This window comes from Gymnoscopelus braueri (assembly GCF_963280865.1).
Source record: "Gymnoscopelus braueri genome assembly, chromosome: 18".
NCBI lineage: Eukaryota > Metazoa > Chordata > Actinopteri > Myctophiformes > Myctophidae > Gymnoscopelus > Gymnoscopelus braueri.
In genome coordinates this window covers 16681956-16700413 of record NC_137618.1, presented here as the reverse complement: position 1 = coordinate 16700413, position 18458 = coordinate 16681956, and the positions used below count along the sequence as shown (strand labels likewise).

The window sequence follows — 18458 nt, the reverse complement described above, 5'->3', positions numbered from 1 at the left end:
ACTAAAGTTTATCTTAAATTGTTGTCACAACTACAAACTATCTTGTCTGTCTTTTCAAAATCTGAATCCAACTAGTCCATACCCGGGGATATGCACACTCAAAGTATTTGCAGACATTGTGTTATGCACTGTTGACATGCATAGCATTTGTATTGCTGAACATCCCTAAACAAAATAGTAGTAGCAACTATTAGCACCATTCAGGTGAACAAATTTTTTTTTTTTAGGCAGTTCGACCCCCAGTGAATGCTGCATTACCTGGGGATGTGCCCAGGCAAAGTATTTGCAGACTTTAAGTTATGTATGGGCAAGGTGTGTGTTCCTATGGTCGATGTCTGCTTACAGTAGCTGCGACAGTTACCACACCCGAAATCTTTTACATAAAAACGCTATTAAACAGCTTACATTTGGGAAAAGTTGAAAAATATCGTGCAGAGTGTCTGCACATGGTAATGATCATTGCCCATGTGCAAGTTCAGATCAATTGCTGAACGCACTGAGGAGAAGAAGCCGATCAGACTGGAGGATAGAGGTTTGTAGAATTATAGTAAGGATAAACTTAAATAGATTCAAAGCCTCCGAGATGCTAGTTACTTAACAAAGCATATTTTACCTCTTCAATAAGCACATTGCTTGGCAGCAGAAATACTTTCATCTCAAGTCTGTTGCTTGGTGGTCGAAGTAACAGCAGAACTTGACCATAGGTTGGTCGGAAAAGGTTGGAAAACTGAATCCACAGCCCATACAAAGACAGATGGGACACCTTTACAACCACGTGAGTCTTGGTCACTTTCAGAGGTTTTAAGAAGTTCACCCCCTCATCTGTGATGTGGGCCACAGAAAGGTCATCATCTGTGAAAGGTGTTTAACATTGTGCAGATTATTTGATATGAATCCTATCATTCTGTTGTGCGGAGGACGTGAAAATCAGTCACAACGCAAATGTGTTCTGTGTGCCGAGGGCTTGCCCACTGAGCTTTATGTAGGCTGATGGATTTCATTTTCATTCTCACAGAAGGTATTTGAAAATGTCAGATTTTCACATCCTCCTCACTATAGGATAGGCAGGGTGTAATTGAGATATCAGCAATGTTCCTTTTTTTTAAATCATAGACTCCATTTTACAGTAAACAAAACTTCCAAAAAGAAAAGATTTAACAAACAATTATCTCTTTAACAACATGCCTAAACCATCAAATACAACATCTCACATTGGATTACAACATATTATTGTTATAATATTATTGTCGGTTTCACGGTGTCACTTTGAACTTAACACATTGGGTGCCAAAACCCGGTTTTGCAAAAAGTGACGGTGAGTGCCAAAACCGGGAATCTCTGTGAAGTCAATCTTTTTTTTTTCTTTTTTTTTTCCTCCACAATGGGGGGGGGGGGGGTGGGGGCTAGCGCAGCTCTGGAATCACCCACGGTGACTCTGAGAAGGAAGGGACAGATGGATCACCGTGCCAAAAAAACTGGCTCCCGTCTGCTCCCGTTCTATCTCCTTGCAAAAAGATTCCTTTCCTTAACTTTTTACATTGGGGAAAACCACTTATTTTCGATCCGAGATCACTCCGCCGTGGTGACTCGCGTGAGAGATGTTATTGTTCCAGGCGTTAGCCAGGACCAGCCACCATCGTGCACATATATATTGTTTACAATCGGGTGCTCGCCGTGGAGTCTGCAGCTGTAAAGCACAGACTCGTAGCGCTACAAACGGTGAGATCTCTGGCACTCAACGTCACTTTTTTAATAAAACTCTCGCACCGAATGTGTTAAAAACAAAACAAAAAAAAGCAAAACATTTTGGTGAGAGAAAAAACTAAAAATTATTGATGAAAGAAAAAACTAAAAAATATTGATAATGAGAAGTGTAGCGCCTCACCGATTGTGACCTCACAGTGCTTCAGGTGTAGCCGGCAGACAGAGTCCTGAGGACACTGGATGTCAAACAGAGGCCCTGCAGGAACCCCTCTTTTAGACTGGAGACATCTTTCATCCCACTGAACAGCCCTGTAGAGGACTTCTCCTTCCCCTGTCGTTACAAACACCAACCCTGTCAAACTGCACTGGAACAGCCCTGTCCCGGGGAACTTGAACCTGTGACACAAAACAACCATTGTTTCTGATATCATCTATTGACTTCATTATGTGTAATCATGCCACATGTTGTATCAAGTTAATTTATAATCACAGTGGTGAAATACAGTTACCTGTATTCATTGGTTGTCTGTACTTTGTGCACTGTCGGTGTGAAACTGGTCTGAAAGAGAGAAAGCAGTCAGTAAACAATCATTAACTGTCCTGCTGTTCAATCTGTCTGCTTCTATAGAGGAGCTGGTTTTACTCACAATGTGTGAATGATCAACCTCATGCAACTTCTCTGATGCCATCATTGACACATTTGGCTGGCTCGGGCCGGCAACTGGATGGTGGATTGATTAATTGCTTGGATTCAGTTCAAATGAACATACATAATTACACAGTGTGACTAGCACAGACTGACTGACTAAATGTTTGACTAACAGACAAACGGACAAACCAAAATACTTCTGGTACTCTTTCACTGCATGATGAACTTGACCCAATCCGAATATTGCAGATACAGTAGGACCCCCTCAATGTACCTGGTCATCTAGAAGCAGTACTGTGTAGGACCTTATGTCTACCAAAGCTTTTTTTTCCTTCTTTTTTTCCCTAGGTGAAGATGCAAGGCGCTTGCCTAAATTGATTGATTTATTGATTGAATACTTTATTAGTCAGAAATGTAAACAGCACGTAGTACAGTAAGACATTAAAGAACAGCTGTTTGTCTTTAAGCAAATAAAACAATAATATAAGAACATATAAGAAAAATGTGTATGTGTGTTTACGTGCGTGTGTGCATAATTGTAGACAGTATATGATTGTGAAGGAACAAATGGGAAAATGTGTCTGTACCTTCAACAGAAAGGCTGCTCTTCATTAGTTTGTGTGGTCCTGTAGATGACAGAAGTGAAAGACTTTATTGCATTATTATGATTAATATTATAGTTAAATATGAAACTATCTAATTATATGAAATCATTTCAGTCATCATAATAGTCGCTGATTTTATTTTATTAAGTTCTTTGTTGCTTATTGTGCTTATCAGTGTCATATTCTTGGTCAAATGCTGTGTAATGGCCTCAGATTGTATTGTGGCTGTGTGCACCTGAACGATGTCCTATAAAACAAACAGACCAAAAGACTTCTGGTACTTTTTCACGGCATGATAAACTTGACCCAATCCGATTACTGCAGATACAGTAGGACCCCATCAATGTACCTGGTCATCTAGAAGCAGTACTGTGTAGGACCTTGTGTCTACCAAAGCTTTTTTTCCCTTCTTTTTTTCCTTAGGTGAAAATGCAAGGTGCTTGCCTAAATTGATTGATTTATTGATTGAATACTTTATTAGTCAGAAATGTAAACGGCACGTAGTACAGTAAGACATTAAAGAACAGCTGTTTGTCTTTAAGCAAATAAAACAATAATATAAGAACATATAAGATGTGTGTGTGTGTGTGTGTGTGTGTGTGTGTGTGTGTGTGTGTGTGTGTGTGTGTGTGTGTGTGTGTGTGTGTGTGTGTGTGTGTGTGTGTGTGTGTGTGTGTGTGTGTGTGTGTGTGTGTGTGTGTGGGCAGTATGTCTGTAGGCAGTATAGGGGCCGGGCATAGCGACGTCGCAGGGTCGAGACGCCGTTAAATCAGCCCACTTTCGCCGCCATCTCGAGTGAGTAGATTGACAGCTGCCACAAGTGTAGAGTAGTGTAGTGTAGTCTGTAGTCCTGTGTTTGTTGTCCAGCAAGTAGACGGTGTACATTATTATCTATCTCCAACTTGTCTGTTGCTCTAATTTAACAATGGTAGGACAGTGCTGCATTATCGGATGCAATGCCAACAAAAAGTTAAATTGCATACATTTCCAACCTGGAAGAAAAGCTTTGGAGATGGTATCTTAAATACAATGAGATTGAGCTAACAGCTAAATTGTGTTTCTCTATGTGTCCAGTCTGAGAAACGTTGTCTAACGTGTGTGGCTCACAGTCACGGTGGCTGAGTAAACAGCCAGGGACTCTTGTCTGTCTGTCAGCAAGTGTTCAGACGTCGGAGATATCAAATAAATTTAGTATGGCTTGGGTGTCAGCTGACGAAATAACATAACCTTCAACAACATTCCCAAACAGCATCAGCGTTGCCATGTCGGCTTATTATAAGCGACTTTGGGCTTCTTTTTCTGTAAAGTTGCTTGTAAAATTAGTAGTTTTGTGTGGCTTATTTATAAAGTGTACTTGCTTATTTAGGCTTATTTAGGTACTTGCTTATTTAGGCTTTAAAAAAAATAAAAAATGTAATAAACCAGTGGTTCTCAAATCTTTTCATGAAAATGTTTTGTGCCAGGGAGCATTTGTGATGATAGAATGTTTAAAAAAATATTCCAAATATTATTTATTTTATTGCAAGAGTTTTTTTTAATAGCCTATGTACAAGCTCACGTGAGCTTGTAGATCGGCTATTTTCAAGTAGCCGATGTCACTAAGCCACTTCTTTTGGGCTTGTTTTCATAGACCTAGTTGCTTATTTCTCTCGCAAAATATGGCAACACTGATCACAACAGGTCCGTTGTGCACTTTCTCAATGATCAATGAACAATATAAAATCAATAATAATACTTCGCTATAATAATATTATAAATGTATATATACATAATCAGTACTCAAGATGACTATATTTTATTTCGGTTACACAACTAAGCAACAAAACGTTGTTCTTTTCAGGTAAAATGAATGATTGTGACTGACTGGGCACTGTCATTACATCTGGTCTAGGGCACAGATGTAATGACTTTTTTCCAGGTAGCGTGCCTTTGAGTCTGAGTTCAGCTTCTCTCTGTATGGTATCTCTCTGTCACGCACATGCCCGGTCCATCTTCTGTCCTTTACCAATAAATTCGCTGTAGTTCAGGACACGTCGTGACTCGTGAGTAACTGTCAATGTTGTTGATACGAGCTGTTGTTATGGAGCTCACCTAATATGGCCACCGGAAATACTTCCGCCTAAGCTTGGCCACGCCTTTTGCCCGGCCCCTATAGGATTGTGAAGGAACAATGGGAAAATTAGTCTGTACCTTCAACAGAAAGGCAGCTCTTCATTGGTTTGTGTGGTCCTGTAGATGACAGAAGTGAAAAACTTTATTGCATTATTATGATTCATATTATAGTTAAATATTAAACTATCTAATTAAATTAAATAATTTCAGTCATCCAAATAGTAGCTGATTTAGCTGTTTATTTTATTTGATTAAGTTATTTGTTGCTTATTGTGCTTATCGGTGTAATTATTTTTGGTCAAATGCTGTGTAATGGTCTCAGATTGTATTGTGGCTGTGTGCGCCTGAAGGATGTCTTATAAAGTAGACATTACACCCACCCAGCAAAAAGATTCATGCTTTTGTCTTAATTACCTGGCTGCTGAAAAGAAGGATTCCATTCCTTGAGTTGTGGATAAGTGTCAAGGATATCTTTTTTTTTGAGAAGTTTAAGGAACTGAGATGATGGTCCCTCTCCTCTAATAGTCATCGTATCAATAAGTTTAGTACAAGCTTCTTCTGGCTGTGCTGTATTCTTCAGTTGGTCATACAGTCTTCGATCAATAATTCCATCAGAATGTGCATGCTGTAGAATGTGGAGATCTGAGCGGAGCCACCCGACAAGTGTCACCTTGTTGGCGACCAATATGTCCACAGACGAGCCCTATAGAAATGAGTTGCAGGTATGATTTTTTTCCAATATCAAATGTAAGAATACACCTTATTTTGTGTTGATATTTGCCAGTAAACCTAGAGTATCTACTGTACCTGAGTGGATGCCATGGTCTTCTCTGGAAGAGGCACTGACAAGCAAAGAAGGAATTTACTCTTTACTTATTGGAAGGAGGAGTTGTGATTATGAGTGAAGTATACGTGTACTGATGAGCTTGTACTAGGGCTGGGCAATTAACTGAAAATATATCGAAACCGATATTTACCAATAACAGACTTAATCTTGCTCGAGTAGGTTAGTTGAATAATTGAGAAGCAGTTTTTATTTTTACACATTTGTTTTTATTTCTTATCGCAACGACTCGACCAGAAAGTTTTTGACAAAATCGTTTAGTCTGATTAACGATTTAACCATGTATTATATTTTGTTGTACAATAGTGGCGTCCATTTTTTTTACTTTGTCTATTTATTTTAAATAATCGTTCATTAATCATAAAATCGAGGCAAACGGAATAATCGTGATACTGATTTTAAGTCATATTGCTCAGCCCTAGCTTGTACTTTGTTCCTTCACAATCATATAGCCTACTGTGTATAAATGGGATAATTAGTCTGTACCTTCAACAGAAAGGATTCATTCTCTTTGGTTCAGGTGGTCCTGTGGATGAGAGAAGTGAAAGACTTTATTGCATGATCATGATTAATATTATAGTTAAATATTAAACTAGATTGCTCATCCCCATGCAGCTTGTACTGTATATGCATTCATGCATTCATGCATGCCTGCAGATGGTATGCATACATCAATATTTACATGCCGAGTGCCTGGTGTAGTGATGCAGAAAAGGTGATTTTTGTGTTGGTATGATCATACATGAGTTCCAATGGGTTTTATTCATTTTCAGGATGTACAGTATGTCTATTTGAAGATCAGATATTACTTTTTTTTAGATAACTATTGACTGATAGCTATAGACCGCCGAAGTCTGACGTCATTTACACATCCTTTGTTTGTCTACCTGGTTCGCAGTTTTCCACCCCCGTTCTGAATCCCATAGACGTAGTATATATACGACGTTTTGACCCATCCAGTCTTTTTCAAACGTCGAAACGTCGTATATCTGCTGTTTGTCACGAGCATTCAACAAGTGAGTTGCGAGGCTCCCTTTGTTCTTATGATTCTGTTCTTAAAGTTTGGCTCAGCACCAAGGAACGGAGGACGTGCGTTATTTGTCTTTTGAACCTTTAACCACTTAAATCATATGAATTCTATTATCCTATATGCTTTGTTGTACATGAAATAGCAAAAATAGCTGATCTGCAAGCTTGTAGATCTGCTATTTTTACCGAATGTTCTCTTATTTCTGCCACGTGTTTCTCTATTTTCTAGAATGTCGGTCTATTTTGGCCTATCATGACATGCCCAGAATAGGAACGCTAGGATTCATGTGGTTAAAAGTGTCAGAAAAGAGAAAATAGCTTACCTTAAAGCTTGACATGTCACAGACACACACACGAGTCAAAGTGAAAGTGAGTTTCTTTCTGGCGCCAGGATATGCGGTATGCGCATGTGCTGTGCACTTCCTTTGTATGTTTATGTTGTCATGACGTGTTCTGGTGGGTTAAAGTTTAACTAATTTATCACTAGGCAGGGCCATGCAGAGACCTTTAGAGGGGCATGTACTCAGATGTCAAAAGGAAATGAAACAATAGTTTAAAACACCATACACCATAATGCATGTCATAACCTGTTCAACAGGTCCTGTTGAATCATAGCAACCATTTCCAAACAGAATGTAACATGGAATCTTAAGACAAACCTCATGCACACACACACACACACACACACACACACACACACACACACACACACACACACACACACACACACACACAGTAACTCAAGGGGCACAGTGTTAATCTGGCAGGCAGAGAGTAATATTTCCTCAAGTTCTATTATTGCTGTTGACCCCCCCCCCCCAGACAGTTGCAGGTTGTCTTGTAGTGTCAGGTCACGTGGTATCTTAAGCATCCTTTGCAGGAGCAGCAGCGCAGCAGCAGGGTTCAGTGATGCCATGTCGGCTTTTTATAAGCGACTTTGGGCTACTTTTCCTGTAAAGTTGCTTGTAAATATTGGTAGTTGTGGGGTTGCCGTTATTTTGACTTGTTTCTAAATTGTAGTTGCTTATTTGGGCTCGTTTCCTAATGTTGTTTTAACCAGTGATTCTCAAACATTTGCATGTCAAGGATTTGTCTGTAAACCCCCCCCATCTGAAAATATAGTATGCCAGGGACCCCCCCATACAAGATTTGTGTTGTTAAAATGTTTCAAAAATATTCCAAATTTTTCAAAATGTCTTCAAGATTTTTTTTTTTTGAAAATTGCAGATCTACAAGCTCACAATGCGTCGCATGGTGACACGTGAGCTATTTTCAAATAGCCAATGTAATATGTTTAAAGGGTGAAAAGCTCGCTTCTTTTGGGCTTGTTTTCCTAGACCCGGGTTTTAGTATTAATACCACAATGTAGAAATAGTCCCAGCAGAATGTCAAAATTTCACATGTATAAAAATCCTTTGAAAATAGCTGATCTGTGAGCTTGTAGATTGGCTATTTTCAAATAGCTTAAGTATATACAGGGCTGAAGTGGTTAATGTATGTTTTGTATTTGTAATAATAGTCAACATTACATTACATTACAGTCATTTAGCAGACACTTTTATCCAAAGCGACTTACAATAAGTGCATTCAACATAGTTAGGGAACAAAACTACTAATCACCAGAAGTATTAAGTGCATTCTCTTCTAAAACAAGCAACTAAGAGTATACCTAGTGCTAAAGTAAAAGTGCAATATATCAGCTACCTGCTTTCTTAAACAGATGAGACAAAATAGGAAAATCAAATGAGCAAGAGCTAAAACAAATAAGTGTATCGAATAAACAAGATCCAGTAAAACAATAAAACAATAAAACAAGAGTTAGGCAAGGCAAAGAGGAAGGGTAGTGTTTCCTGAAGAGGTGGGTTTTCAGCCTGCATCATGATCCACAAAGTAACTAACTAAAGTGTTCAAATAATTGTAGTGGAGTAAAAGTATAATATTTGCTTCTGAGATGTAGTGGAGTAGAAGTAGAAGTACAGAAAATTGGAAATACTCCAGTAAAGTACCTCAAAATTGTACAGCATTACAGTACACCATTGGACAATAGGCAGGAGGGTGACAAACATGCTGTCACAGAGGCAGTGGCAGTATGGTACAGTGGTACATAAACAAATGTGAGGACGGCTCCACTTCACATCACATCAGGCCTGTATCACCCTATCAAGTTTTATGTTACAATAACGACTGGCTCATTGTACACCATCGCAGTTATTCCATGGCTACTTAAAAACAAAATCAGTAGTTTGAGATGAAATCTTGATTATTTTACAAGCTCTGCTTCCATAGCAACGTAAGCAGAGGCAAAAGCAGCAGTCTTTGTAGAGCAGTGGTCTGTTATCAGGACAAAACGGACGGCAGAATGCTATGCCCAATCAGAATCAATCTGGATATACAAATGTAATGCACTCTGTGATCTATATCTGTGTGTGTGTGTGTGTGTGACATGCCTGGAATCTTTTCTATCCGATGTAAAGATGTGTGACATTTCCCTGAATTACTTGGGTGATTTTTTCCCAAGTAAGTCCATCATGACACCCGGTTCATGCTTGAGAAGGACAGTGAAGAGGGCCTCAACTGCTGTACTGCTGGTTGCACTGTCAAGGATTCTTCTCATGCCTCCTTGGAGTGTGTTGTTAGCGTGGACGGTCCATTTCGTCATGCAGCCCTTCACTTTGCAGATCATCAACGATGGCCAGGACGTTCTTGACTTTGCTGACTAAATCCCACCGATTCTTCTTAATTAAAGAACAGCTGTTTGTCTTGAAGCAAATAAAACAATAAGAATATAAGATGTGTGTGTGTGTGTGTGTGTGTGTGTGTGTGTGTGTGTGTGTGTGTGTGTGTGTGTGTGTGTGTGTGTGTGTGTGTGTGTGTGTGTGTGTGTGTGTGTGTGTGTGTGTGTGTGTTTGTTTGTAATTGTTGGCAGTATGTCTGTAGGCAGTATAGGATTGTGAAGGGACAAATGGGGAAATTAGTCTGGACCTACCAACAGAAAGGCTGCTCTTCATTGGTTCGTGTGGTCCTGTAGACGAGAGAAGGGAAAGACTTTATTGCATGATTATGATTCATATTATAGTTAAATATTAAACTATCTAATTAAATGAAATAATTTCAGTCATCCAAATAGTATTTTATTAAGTTCTTTGTTGCTTATTGTGCTTATCGGTGTCATATTTTTGGTCAAATGCTGTGTAATGGCCTCAGATTGTATTGTGGCTGTGTGCGCCTGAAGGATGTCTTATAAAGTAGACATTACACCCACCCAGCAAAAATATTCATGCTTTTGTCTTAATTACCTGACTGCTGAAAAGAAGGATTCCATTTCTTGAGTTGTGGATAAGTGTTGAGGATCTCTTGTTTTTTGAGAAGTTTAAGGAACTGAGAAGGTTCCTCTCCTCCTTCAGTCATTGTATCAATGAGTTTAGTACAAGCTTCCTCTGGCTGTGCTGTATTCCTCAGTTGTTTATAAACTCTTCCATCAATAATTCCATCAGAATGTGCATGCTGTAGAATGTGGAGATCTGACCTGAGCCACTCGACAAGTTTCACCTTGTTGGCGACCAATATGGTCACAGGCGAGCCCTATGAGTAGCAGGTATAATTTCTTTCCAATATTTAGAAAATGGAACAATACTCCTTATTATTATTTTGTGTTGCTATTTGCCAGTAAACCTAGAGTATCTACCTGAGTGGATGCCATGGTCTTCTCTGGAAGAGGCACTGACAAGCAAAGAAGGAATTTACTCTTTACTTATTGGAAGGAGGAGTTGTGATTATGAGTGAAGTATACGTGTAATGATGAGCTTGTACTAGGGCTGGACAATTAACTGAAAATATATTGAAACCGATATTTAGAACCAATAACAGACTTAATCTTGCTCGAGTAGGTTAGTTGAATAATCGAGAAGCAGTTTTTTTTTTAAATATATTTGTTTTTATTTCTTATTTAGCAACGAATCGACTAGAACATTTTTGACTAAATCGTTTAGTCTGATTTACCATTTAACCCTGTATTATATTTTGTTGTACAATAGTGGCGTCAATTTTTTTTTACTTTATCAATTTTTTTAAAATAGTCGTTCATTAATCATATAATCGAGGCAAACAAAATAATCGTGATATTGATTTAAAGTCATATTGCTCAGCCCTAGCTTGTACTTTGTTCCTACACAAATACTGTGTATATAATTAGTAATTAGTCTGTACCTTCAACTTCATGCTTCCTTCACTGATCATGATCATGATTAATATTATATTTGAATATTAAACTAGATTGCTCATCCCTAGCTTGTACTGTATACGTCCCCAGAAGTCCCCAGAACTTTTTTGTGTTATCCTTTTAGCCTTTTTAATGTAATGCAGATAGTATGTGTCATGAACTCACACAGACACATGAGTTCTCTTTGGCTTGTCTGCCATTTACTGGGTTAATCAACAAAATAGTTATATAGCCCTGCCAGGCTACTGCAAGGGTGTATTAAATGAACACTAATTACATTCAGCACATCTCCCTCCTTTTGGAGTAACTTTCTTTTTCTCTAAATAAAGTTGCTTTACTCAAAACATGAAACATAGGTTAACCTTAATTTACACAATAGGTTGTTAAATGTTAAACAGTAACAAACAAGCATTATTTTCTTGTTCACATTAATCAAACCAAAATATCACAATAAATGTATGCATGTTTTCTCAATCAAATCAAATTGCAAACAGTTCAACTTGTCATAGAATTTTCACAGTCTATCTGTTCGGTTTCACTATGGTGCGTCCATAGCGGGTCGTCATCTTGGGTGACGTTGCTGCGGCTGGCGATGCAGGTGCAGGGGTGTAGTGGAGGGGGGACGCGGGGGAGCGGCGCTCCCTCACTTCTCTAGCTGCTTAAAAGAATAAAAAAATGAAATGTTTATTTTATTTTTTTATGATTGAAAAAAAAAAAAATTTGCACATTTAAAAGCAACAAATTTGTAACAACAGCATAATATTGGGTTATGCAGGTGAGATTTAGAAAACCCTGTGGGGTGGTCCACAGGCCAAATAAGCAGACTTGGCAAGAGTCAGACTCAACACAATGTGTGTGTGTGTGGGGGGGGGGGGCTCCAGGAAAAAATAGCGTGTGAAGTAGTTTCAACTACGCTACCTGGCTACTTCTATAGAGCGTCGCAGTTCCCGCCCACTTCCTGTTTTTTTTGGTGCCGGAAGAAAAAACTCAATGCATTTTTCCATTGACATTTCCATCATGACATGACATGAATCATGACCATAAACGTTTGATTCTGTGATTTTTTTTTTGTTGAAAACGGCAAAACAAAGGGTATTTATTAAATATAGTATATCATATAATTAAATATAAAATAAAAAAAAATCACAGAAAAAAACGTTTTATGGTCATGATTCATGTCATCTCGTGATGGCTTGATTCGAGGCTTAAATTAAAAGATATAAATATTTTTGGAAATGTCAATGGAAAAATGCATTGAGTTTTTTCTTCCGGCACCAAAAAAAACAGGAAGTGGGCGGGAACTGCGACGCTCTATTTCCAGTAGTATTTCAAAATAAAACGTGTGTTGAATTATAACACATTTCAAGTATAGATTTAAAAAAACTCTTATTTTGAAATGCACATCGCTTTGAAAGGAAACAGACCGTGGCCGCTTGCTTGAATACGTTCCTACGTTCTTCTCACACACTAAACAACAGCAACACACAGACGTGGACATATGGAATATAAAGACTTAAAGTTTGGGGCAAAAGTTCATATTTACCACCATGCTCTGCTCTCTGAAACCAAGACAATCTTTGCAGAAGGTGAGTAAGTAATTTTAATCTAACGCTGACAGTGAGAGTGAGTGGTGGAAAGTAAGTAAGTACATGTACTCAAGTACTGTACTCGAGTATAATTTTAAGGTATTTTTATTGAGTAATCAGGGGCACCCAATCGAAAAAATAAGAATTAAACAACATAACCCTAACCCTAACCCTAAACCCAAATTAAAGTAACAAAAAAACGAAAATAAAGTACCCAAATCCACGAAATTAACCGCAAAAAAAAAAGAATTAAATAACATAACCCTAATCTAACCCTAACCCCGAAATAAAGTAACAAAAAAAACAATATAAAGTACCCAAATCTTTGTTGTCTAATATAATCCACAAAATACATTAGTATAAACCCATTTTGTTTGAATATTTTATTAGGCAGAAATTGTTTTTTGTGATAATAAATTGGTAAAATCAGGCAAAAATATGAATTAAATAACATAACCCTAACCTAACTCCTAATCCTAACCCTAAAACCAAAATAAAGAAACCAAAAACTGGAAAAAAACGAACCCAATCCGCCCAGAACCGCGGAAAAAACTAAACCCCCGCGCGCGCGCGAGGGGTCCGCATGCGTCAAAGAGGTGCGCTCCCCCACTTCCAAAATTAGCACTACAACACTGTGCAGGTGTATCTGGCACCCGTGCAGCTGGGCTTGGTGGTGGTTCCAACTCAGGAGGGGCCTGAGCTGGGCACTCAGTTTCAACATCATGCTCTCGTTGGGTTTGGAGGGAGTCAGGTGTTGCTTGGAGGTGTCTCCTGTTCATCCGGAACTCTCCCTGCTCTGTTGCTATGATGTATGATCTGGGCTGGCCTGCCTCTTGCCTCACAGTTCCCTTAGTTTTCCAACTTTTCTCTTTATCCGTCCTCATGAGCACAGGGTCACCGGTGCGCAGTGGTGGTAAGGCTCTGGTTCCATGGCGACGGTTATAGAAGAATCGGTAGGCGTCCTTCGCTTGGGCGTCCCGTTGAGCCACAGCCTTCAGGTCAGGCCACTGTGGTTCAAGATTCTTCTCTAGTGTCGGGAGCGTCGTTCGGAGTTGGCGTCCCATTAGTAGCTGTGAGGGGCTACAGCCTGTGGCTGCTATAGGAGTCGCTCTGTAGTTCAGCAGCGCAAGGAACGGATCATCCTGTTTCAGGATCTTCTTTGCCGTTTGGACAGCTCTTTCCGGCTCCCCATTAGCTTGTGGGAAGTGCGGGCTTGATGTTTGGTGATCAAAACCATACTCCTTCCCGAAGGTCCGGAACTCTGCAGAAGTGAACTGCGGCCCATTGTCCGTCGACAACTCCTCCGCGATCCCGTGACGGGCAAATATACTTTTCAGCTTGCAGATCACGGCTCTGCTGTGCGTGTCTGGCATATGAGCAATCTCTATGAATCTTGAAAAGTAGTCCACGACGACCAGGTACTGACGCCGGTCCACTTCACAGAGATCTGCTGCTATGTGTTGCCACGGCCTTGACGGGAGTATTGTTGTCATCAATGGTTCTTTTCGCTGTGCTGGTTGCACACTTTGGCAGTACTTGCAGTACTTGACTTTAGTTTTGATCTCAGCACTGATTCCAGGCCACCACAATGAGAGTCTGGAACGCTCTCTGCTCTTTGTTAGGCCTTGGTGACCTTCGTGGATCTTGTCGATCATTTCACTCCTCATGCTCAGAGGAATCACAATTCTCGGTCCATGGAGTAGCAAGCCTTTTGACTCGCTCAGAAGGCCCTGTTGGTTGAAGTACGGTTTCGCCTTCACTGGCACAGACTTAATATGCCTCGGCCATCCATGTCTGGTGAATTTCAGCACTGTCTGGATTTCTTCATCCACTGCTGCTGCTTGTCTGATTTCTTGCAGCTTCTGCTGTGACGCAGGTCGGTGTGCCTCCACTGAAGCAACGTAGGCCTCTACGTCTTCCTCCAAGTCTGTCGGTTCCCCACCATTGATAGGGTGTCTTGACAGCGTATCAGCAACGAGTAGTGTCTTGCCTGGGGTGTACTCGGCTCTTGGATTGAATCTTAACATCCTGATCAACAGGCGCTGGCAGCGCAGTGGCACCTCGTCCAGGTTCTTGTGATTTATCAGGGGCACTAATGGTTTGTGGTCTGTCAAGACTTTGAACGAATCCAAACCACACAGATAACGGTAGAATTTTTCACACGCCCACACTGATGCCAGGCATTCCTTTTCTATTTGGGCGTACCTTTGTTCTGCTGAGGAGAGGGTGCGTGAACAGAAGGCCACTGGTAGCACCTTGTCACCATGCTGCTGAAGCAGCACTCCTCCAATTCCATAACTGCTAGCATCAGCGCTCGCGACTGTAGGCAAGGAGACATCATAGAACGCCAAGGCAGGAGCAATTGTCAACAGTTCCTTGACTTTCTTGAACGCCTTGTCTTGATTTGGCCCCCACGACCAGACTGCATCTGATCGGAGAAGGTTGTTGAGCGGCTGCAGTATGGTGGATCCATTTGGTATGTATCTGCACAGGTAATTAATCATGCCGAGGATTCTTCTCAGTCCTGCAATGTCCTGTGGCACTTCCAGGTCCTGTATTGCTTTGATCTTTCCTGGGTCCGGGCTGACCCCATCCTGGCTGATCTTGTGCCCCACAAAGATCAGTTCGCTTTGATGCAGGCAACACTTGTCTTTGTTTAATTTCAGACCTGATGCACTTATGACTCTGTAGACCTCTGCTAGCCTCTGGTCATGTTCCTCACTTGTGTGTCCGTAGACGAGAATGTCGTCCATGTAGCATGACACCCCTTCTAGATCTCTCAGCACTTCCAGCATTTTTCGCTGAAATATTTCGGGTGCACTTGTTATACCGAATGGCAACCTTCTGAAACAGTACCTCTTGAAGGGCGTTACAAAGGTTGTTAGTTTCATGTTCTCTTCATCCAGTGGTATCTGCCAGAAACCACTGGCGGCATCAAGACTGGAGAACACCTTAGCTCCTACTAGCTTTGGGATGATGTCATCCAGTGTCGGCAGTACAAATTTCTCTCGTACTACAGCTTCATTTAGGCGCTTCAAATCAACGCAGATGCGGAGATTTCCATTCTTCTTCACTACTGGCACCATTGGTGCACACCACAGTGTAGGCTCTGTGATCTCCTGTATCACTCCTAATTCTTCCATTCGCTCCAGCTCTTTTTTCACTTTTGGGAGCAACGGAATGGGAATTCTCCGTGCCACATGGACACTGTATGGCGCTGCTGTGTCTTTCAGCATAATCTTGACTGGGTCCCCAGTCAAGAGTCCAATTGAGCCGAAGACATCCTGGTTGACTTCTTCTATCCTCTTAATCAGGCCCATTTTGATGGCTGCGCCACGCCCGAGGAGATTGTCAATCATTGTCCCTCTAACTACAAAGATGTGGATCTGATACTGCTTTCCTTTAAGGCTTGCACATGTTTTTATCTTCCCAAGGCACTGTAGCATACCCCCTGGACTGTTCAGAATTATGCTTGATTCCCGCAGTTGTGGCTTTGGGTCCAGCATGTCATAACAGGTCTCTGACATGATAGTTTTGTCAGCCCCGGTGTCTATCTTGAAGTTTACATTTTTCCCTTCAATGTCCAGGTTGACTCTCCATGGGGGAACAGTATCCATGTCACTTTCAATACTGCCCAAGAACACAGACTCAGTCCCTGCAGCAGTTGTCACTTCATGCACTATTTTAGTGTGGCATTTTACAGCAAAATGGCCTATTTTCTTGCATTTTCTGCATTCTGCATTTCTGGCTGGGCATGCCTCCCCCTGGCCATGCTCCCTATTGCATCTTCCACACTTTTTAACATAGGTTGCATTTTGTGGTGGTTTCCCTTTAAACCCCCTCTGTCTGGGATTTTCCCTGTAATTAGTGCGAGTGGATTTCACCTCCTCCACATGTTTAACAGGGCTATCTTCTGCATTTTGGGTCTTAATTAGCTCGTGGTTACGTGCCATTTCAATTGCACCAGGTAGTGTCAAGTTAGCTTTTAGCTGTAATCTCTGTGACAATGCCTTGTCTCTTAATCCAATGACTATTCTGTCACGAATGCATTCTTCCTTTTTGTCTCCAAAGTCACAATGCTCTGACTCACCATCATGCTGGATTCTTTGGTGGAAGCAGGCACGTTCGAATATAACATTCCTTAATGGGATGAAGTGCTCATCAAACTTTCCAATCACTGTATCATAGTCGTCATCCTTCTCTCCTGCGGCAAACGTGAATGAGTTGAATATATTTTCAGCCTCTTTTCCCATCGCATAAATCAGTGTGCTGACTTGCACTTCGCCGTCCTCTGCTGCGAGTTTAGTCGCTGATCTGTACCTCATGAAGCGTTGTCTCCATTCAGGCCATTCAGACGGTTTGTCGAACTTAAAACTGTCCGGTGGAGGGAACTTTGCCATGTTAAACTGCACTTGACAATGAGTATGTCACTCTGCTATTTTTAACACTGTTTTAAACTTTCTTCTGACACCATGTCATGAACTCACACAGACACATGAGTTCTCTCTGGCTTGTCTGCCATTTACTGGGTTAATCAACAAAATAGTTACAGCTGGTCAGGCTTATATATCCCTGCCAGGCTACTGCAAGGGTGTATTAAATGAACACTAATTACATTCAGCACAGTATGCATGCAGATAGTACGCATTCAGTACATCAATATTTACATGCTGAGTGACTGGTGTAGTTATACAGAAAAGGTGATTAGAACTGTAGTTTACCTGCTGGGAGTTGTTGTTGGGTATTCACCACCACTGAGAGGTTGATGTCACCACTAAGATCAGCACCTCTTATTTTATCTGTACTTGCAAAACTGCTATTGGATGAATTGACATCTGCTAGTGGTCCAGCAGGCCTCTCTAGGAAACAGAAAGAAAATACGATGAGACAATCACTTTTCTGATCTTTGTGCATACGTTTTGTACCATCCTCCTGTATTGTGTTGTCTCATAATAATACTCACCACTCTGAGAAGTGTCTCCTGGGCTGCTATTTACTTTTACTGACATATTCAGGTTTCTTCCTTTGATGTCCGTAAGTTCGCGAGCAGAAGCAAAACTCCCACCATCAGCATGGACCGTTTGGCTCTGTGACCCTACAACAGGCCCTAGGACAAAAGATCAGCAATCATATATATATATTATAACAACAATAACTTAAGGAAGGTCAGATTAGCCCCGCTGGCCCCTGTAAGGCTCACTGCTTCTAAAAGCTGCAATCCATAACTTTCATGTCCTACTCAGGATTCGAATCCAGGTCCCCCGTTCAGGGGCCGAACTGTTTAATGTTGAGATATACTGTAATGGACAGCACATGTTGGATTTGCAAGTTATTAAGTGGTCCTGCTCAACCACGTAATCTAAAAGTCTCAATAAAAGGATTTTGGATTGCAGCTTTAAAATCTTATTGACGTATTGTTGCCTGGAACATAAGGCACCTGTCTTTTGGTTGGGCCAAACGTCGAAGCTTGAGGATGAGAAGCGCTGGGCAGGAACGCAGACTTTGGACATAAGTTGGATCGGTGGCTACATTAATTCTGTTCTGCGGTCGGGGTAAACCTCACAAATTGTATCTCTATACACGCCAAAAGCTACGTTAAACTCAGCTAGAGTAAGAGTTTTAGATAACCTAGGGTCGCTATCTTTTAAGCTAACTGAAAAGCCGCCACAATCCACAATCCTTTTCTCTGAAGAGTCTGCTGCGCAAATAA

General features: G+C 40.8%; 1 protein-coding gene across 1 annotated transcript in view; it reads right to left on the bottom strand.

Moving 5' to 3' along the window:
• The window catches only part of LOC308073451 (uncharacterized protein), a 67241-nt gene that overhangs the window by 28120 nt on the left and 20663 nt on the right, over positions 1-18458 (bottom strand). Inside the window, exons 12-19 of the mRNA XM_080412373.1 lie at positions 5878-5912; positions 5485-5773; positions 5149-5187; positions 2941-2979; positions 2352-2425; positions 2214-2263; positions 1886-2100; positions 614-852 (exon numbers count right to left, since the gene is read on the bottom strand). Coding sequence (XP_080268499.1) covers positions 614-852; positions 1886-2100; positions 2214-2263; positions 2352-2425; positions 2941-2979; positions 5149-5187; positions 5485-5773; positions 5878-5912 — 980 coding nt within the window. The remainder of the gene's footprint in view (positions 1-613; positions 853-1885; positions 2101-2213; positions 2264-2351; positions 2426-2940; positions 2980-5148; positions 5188-5484; positions 5774-5877; positions 5913-18458) is intronic.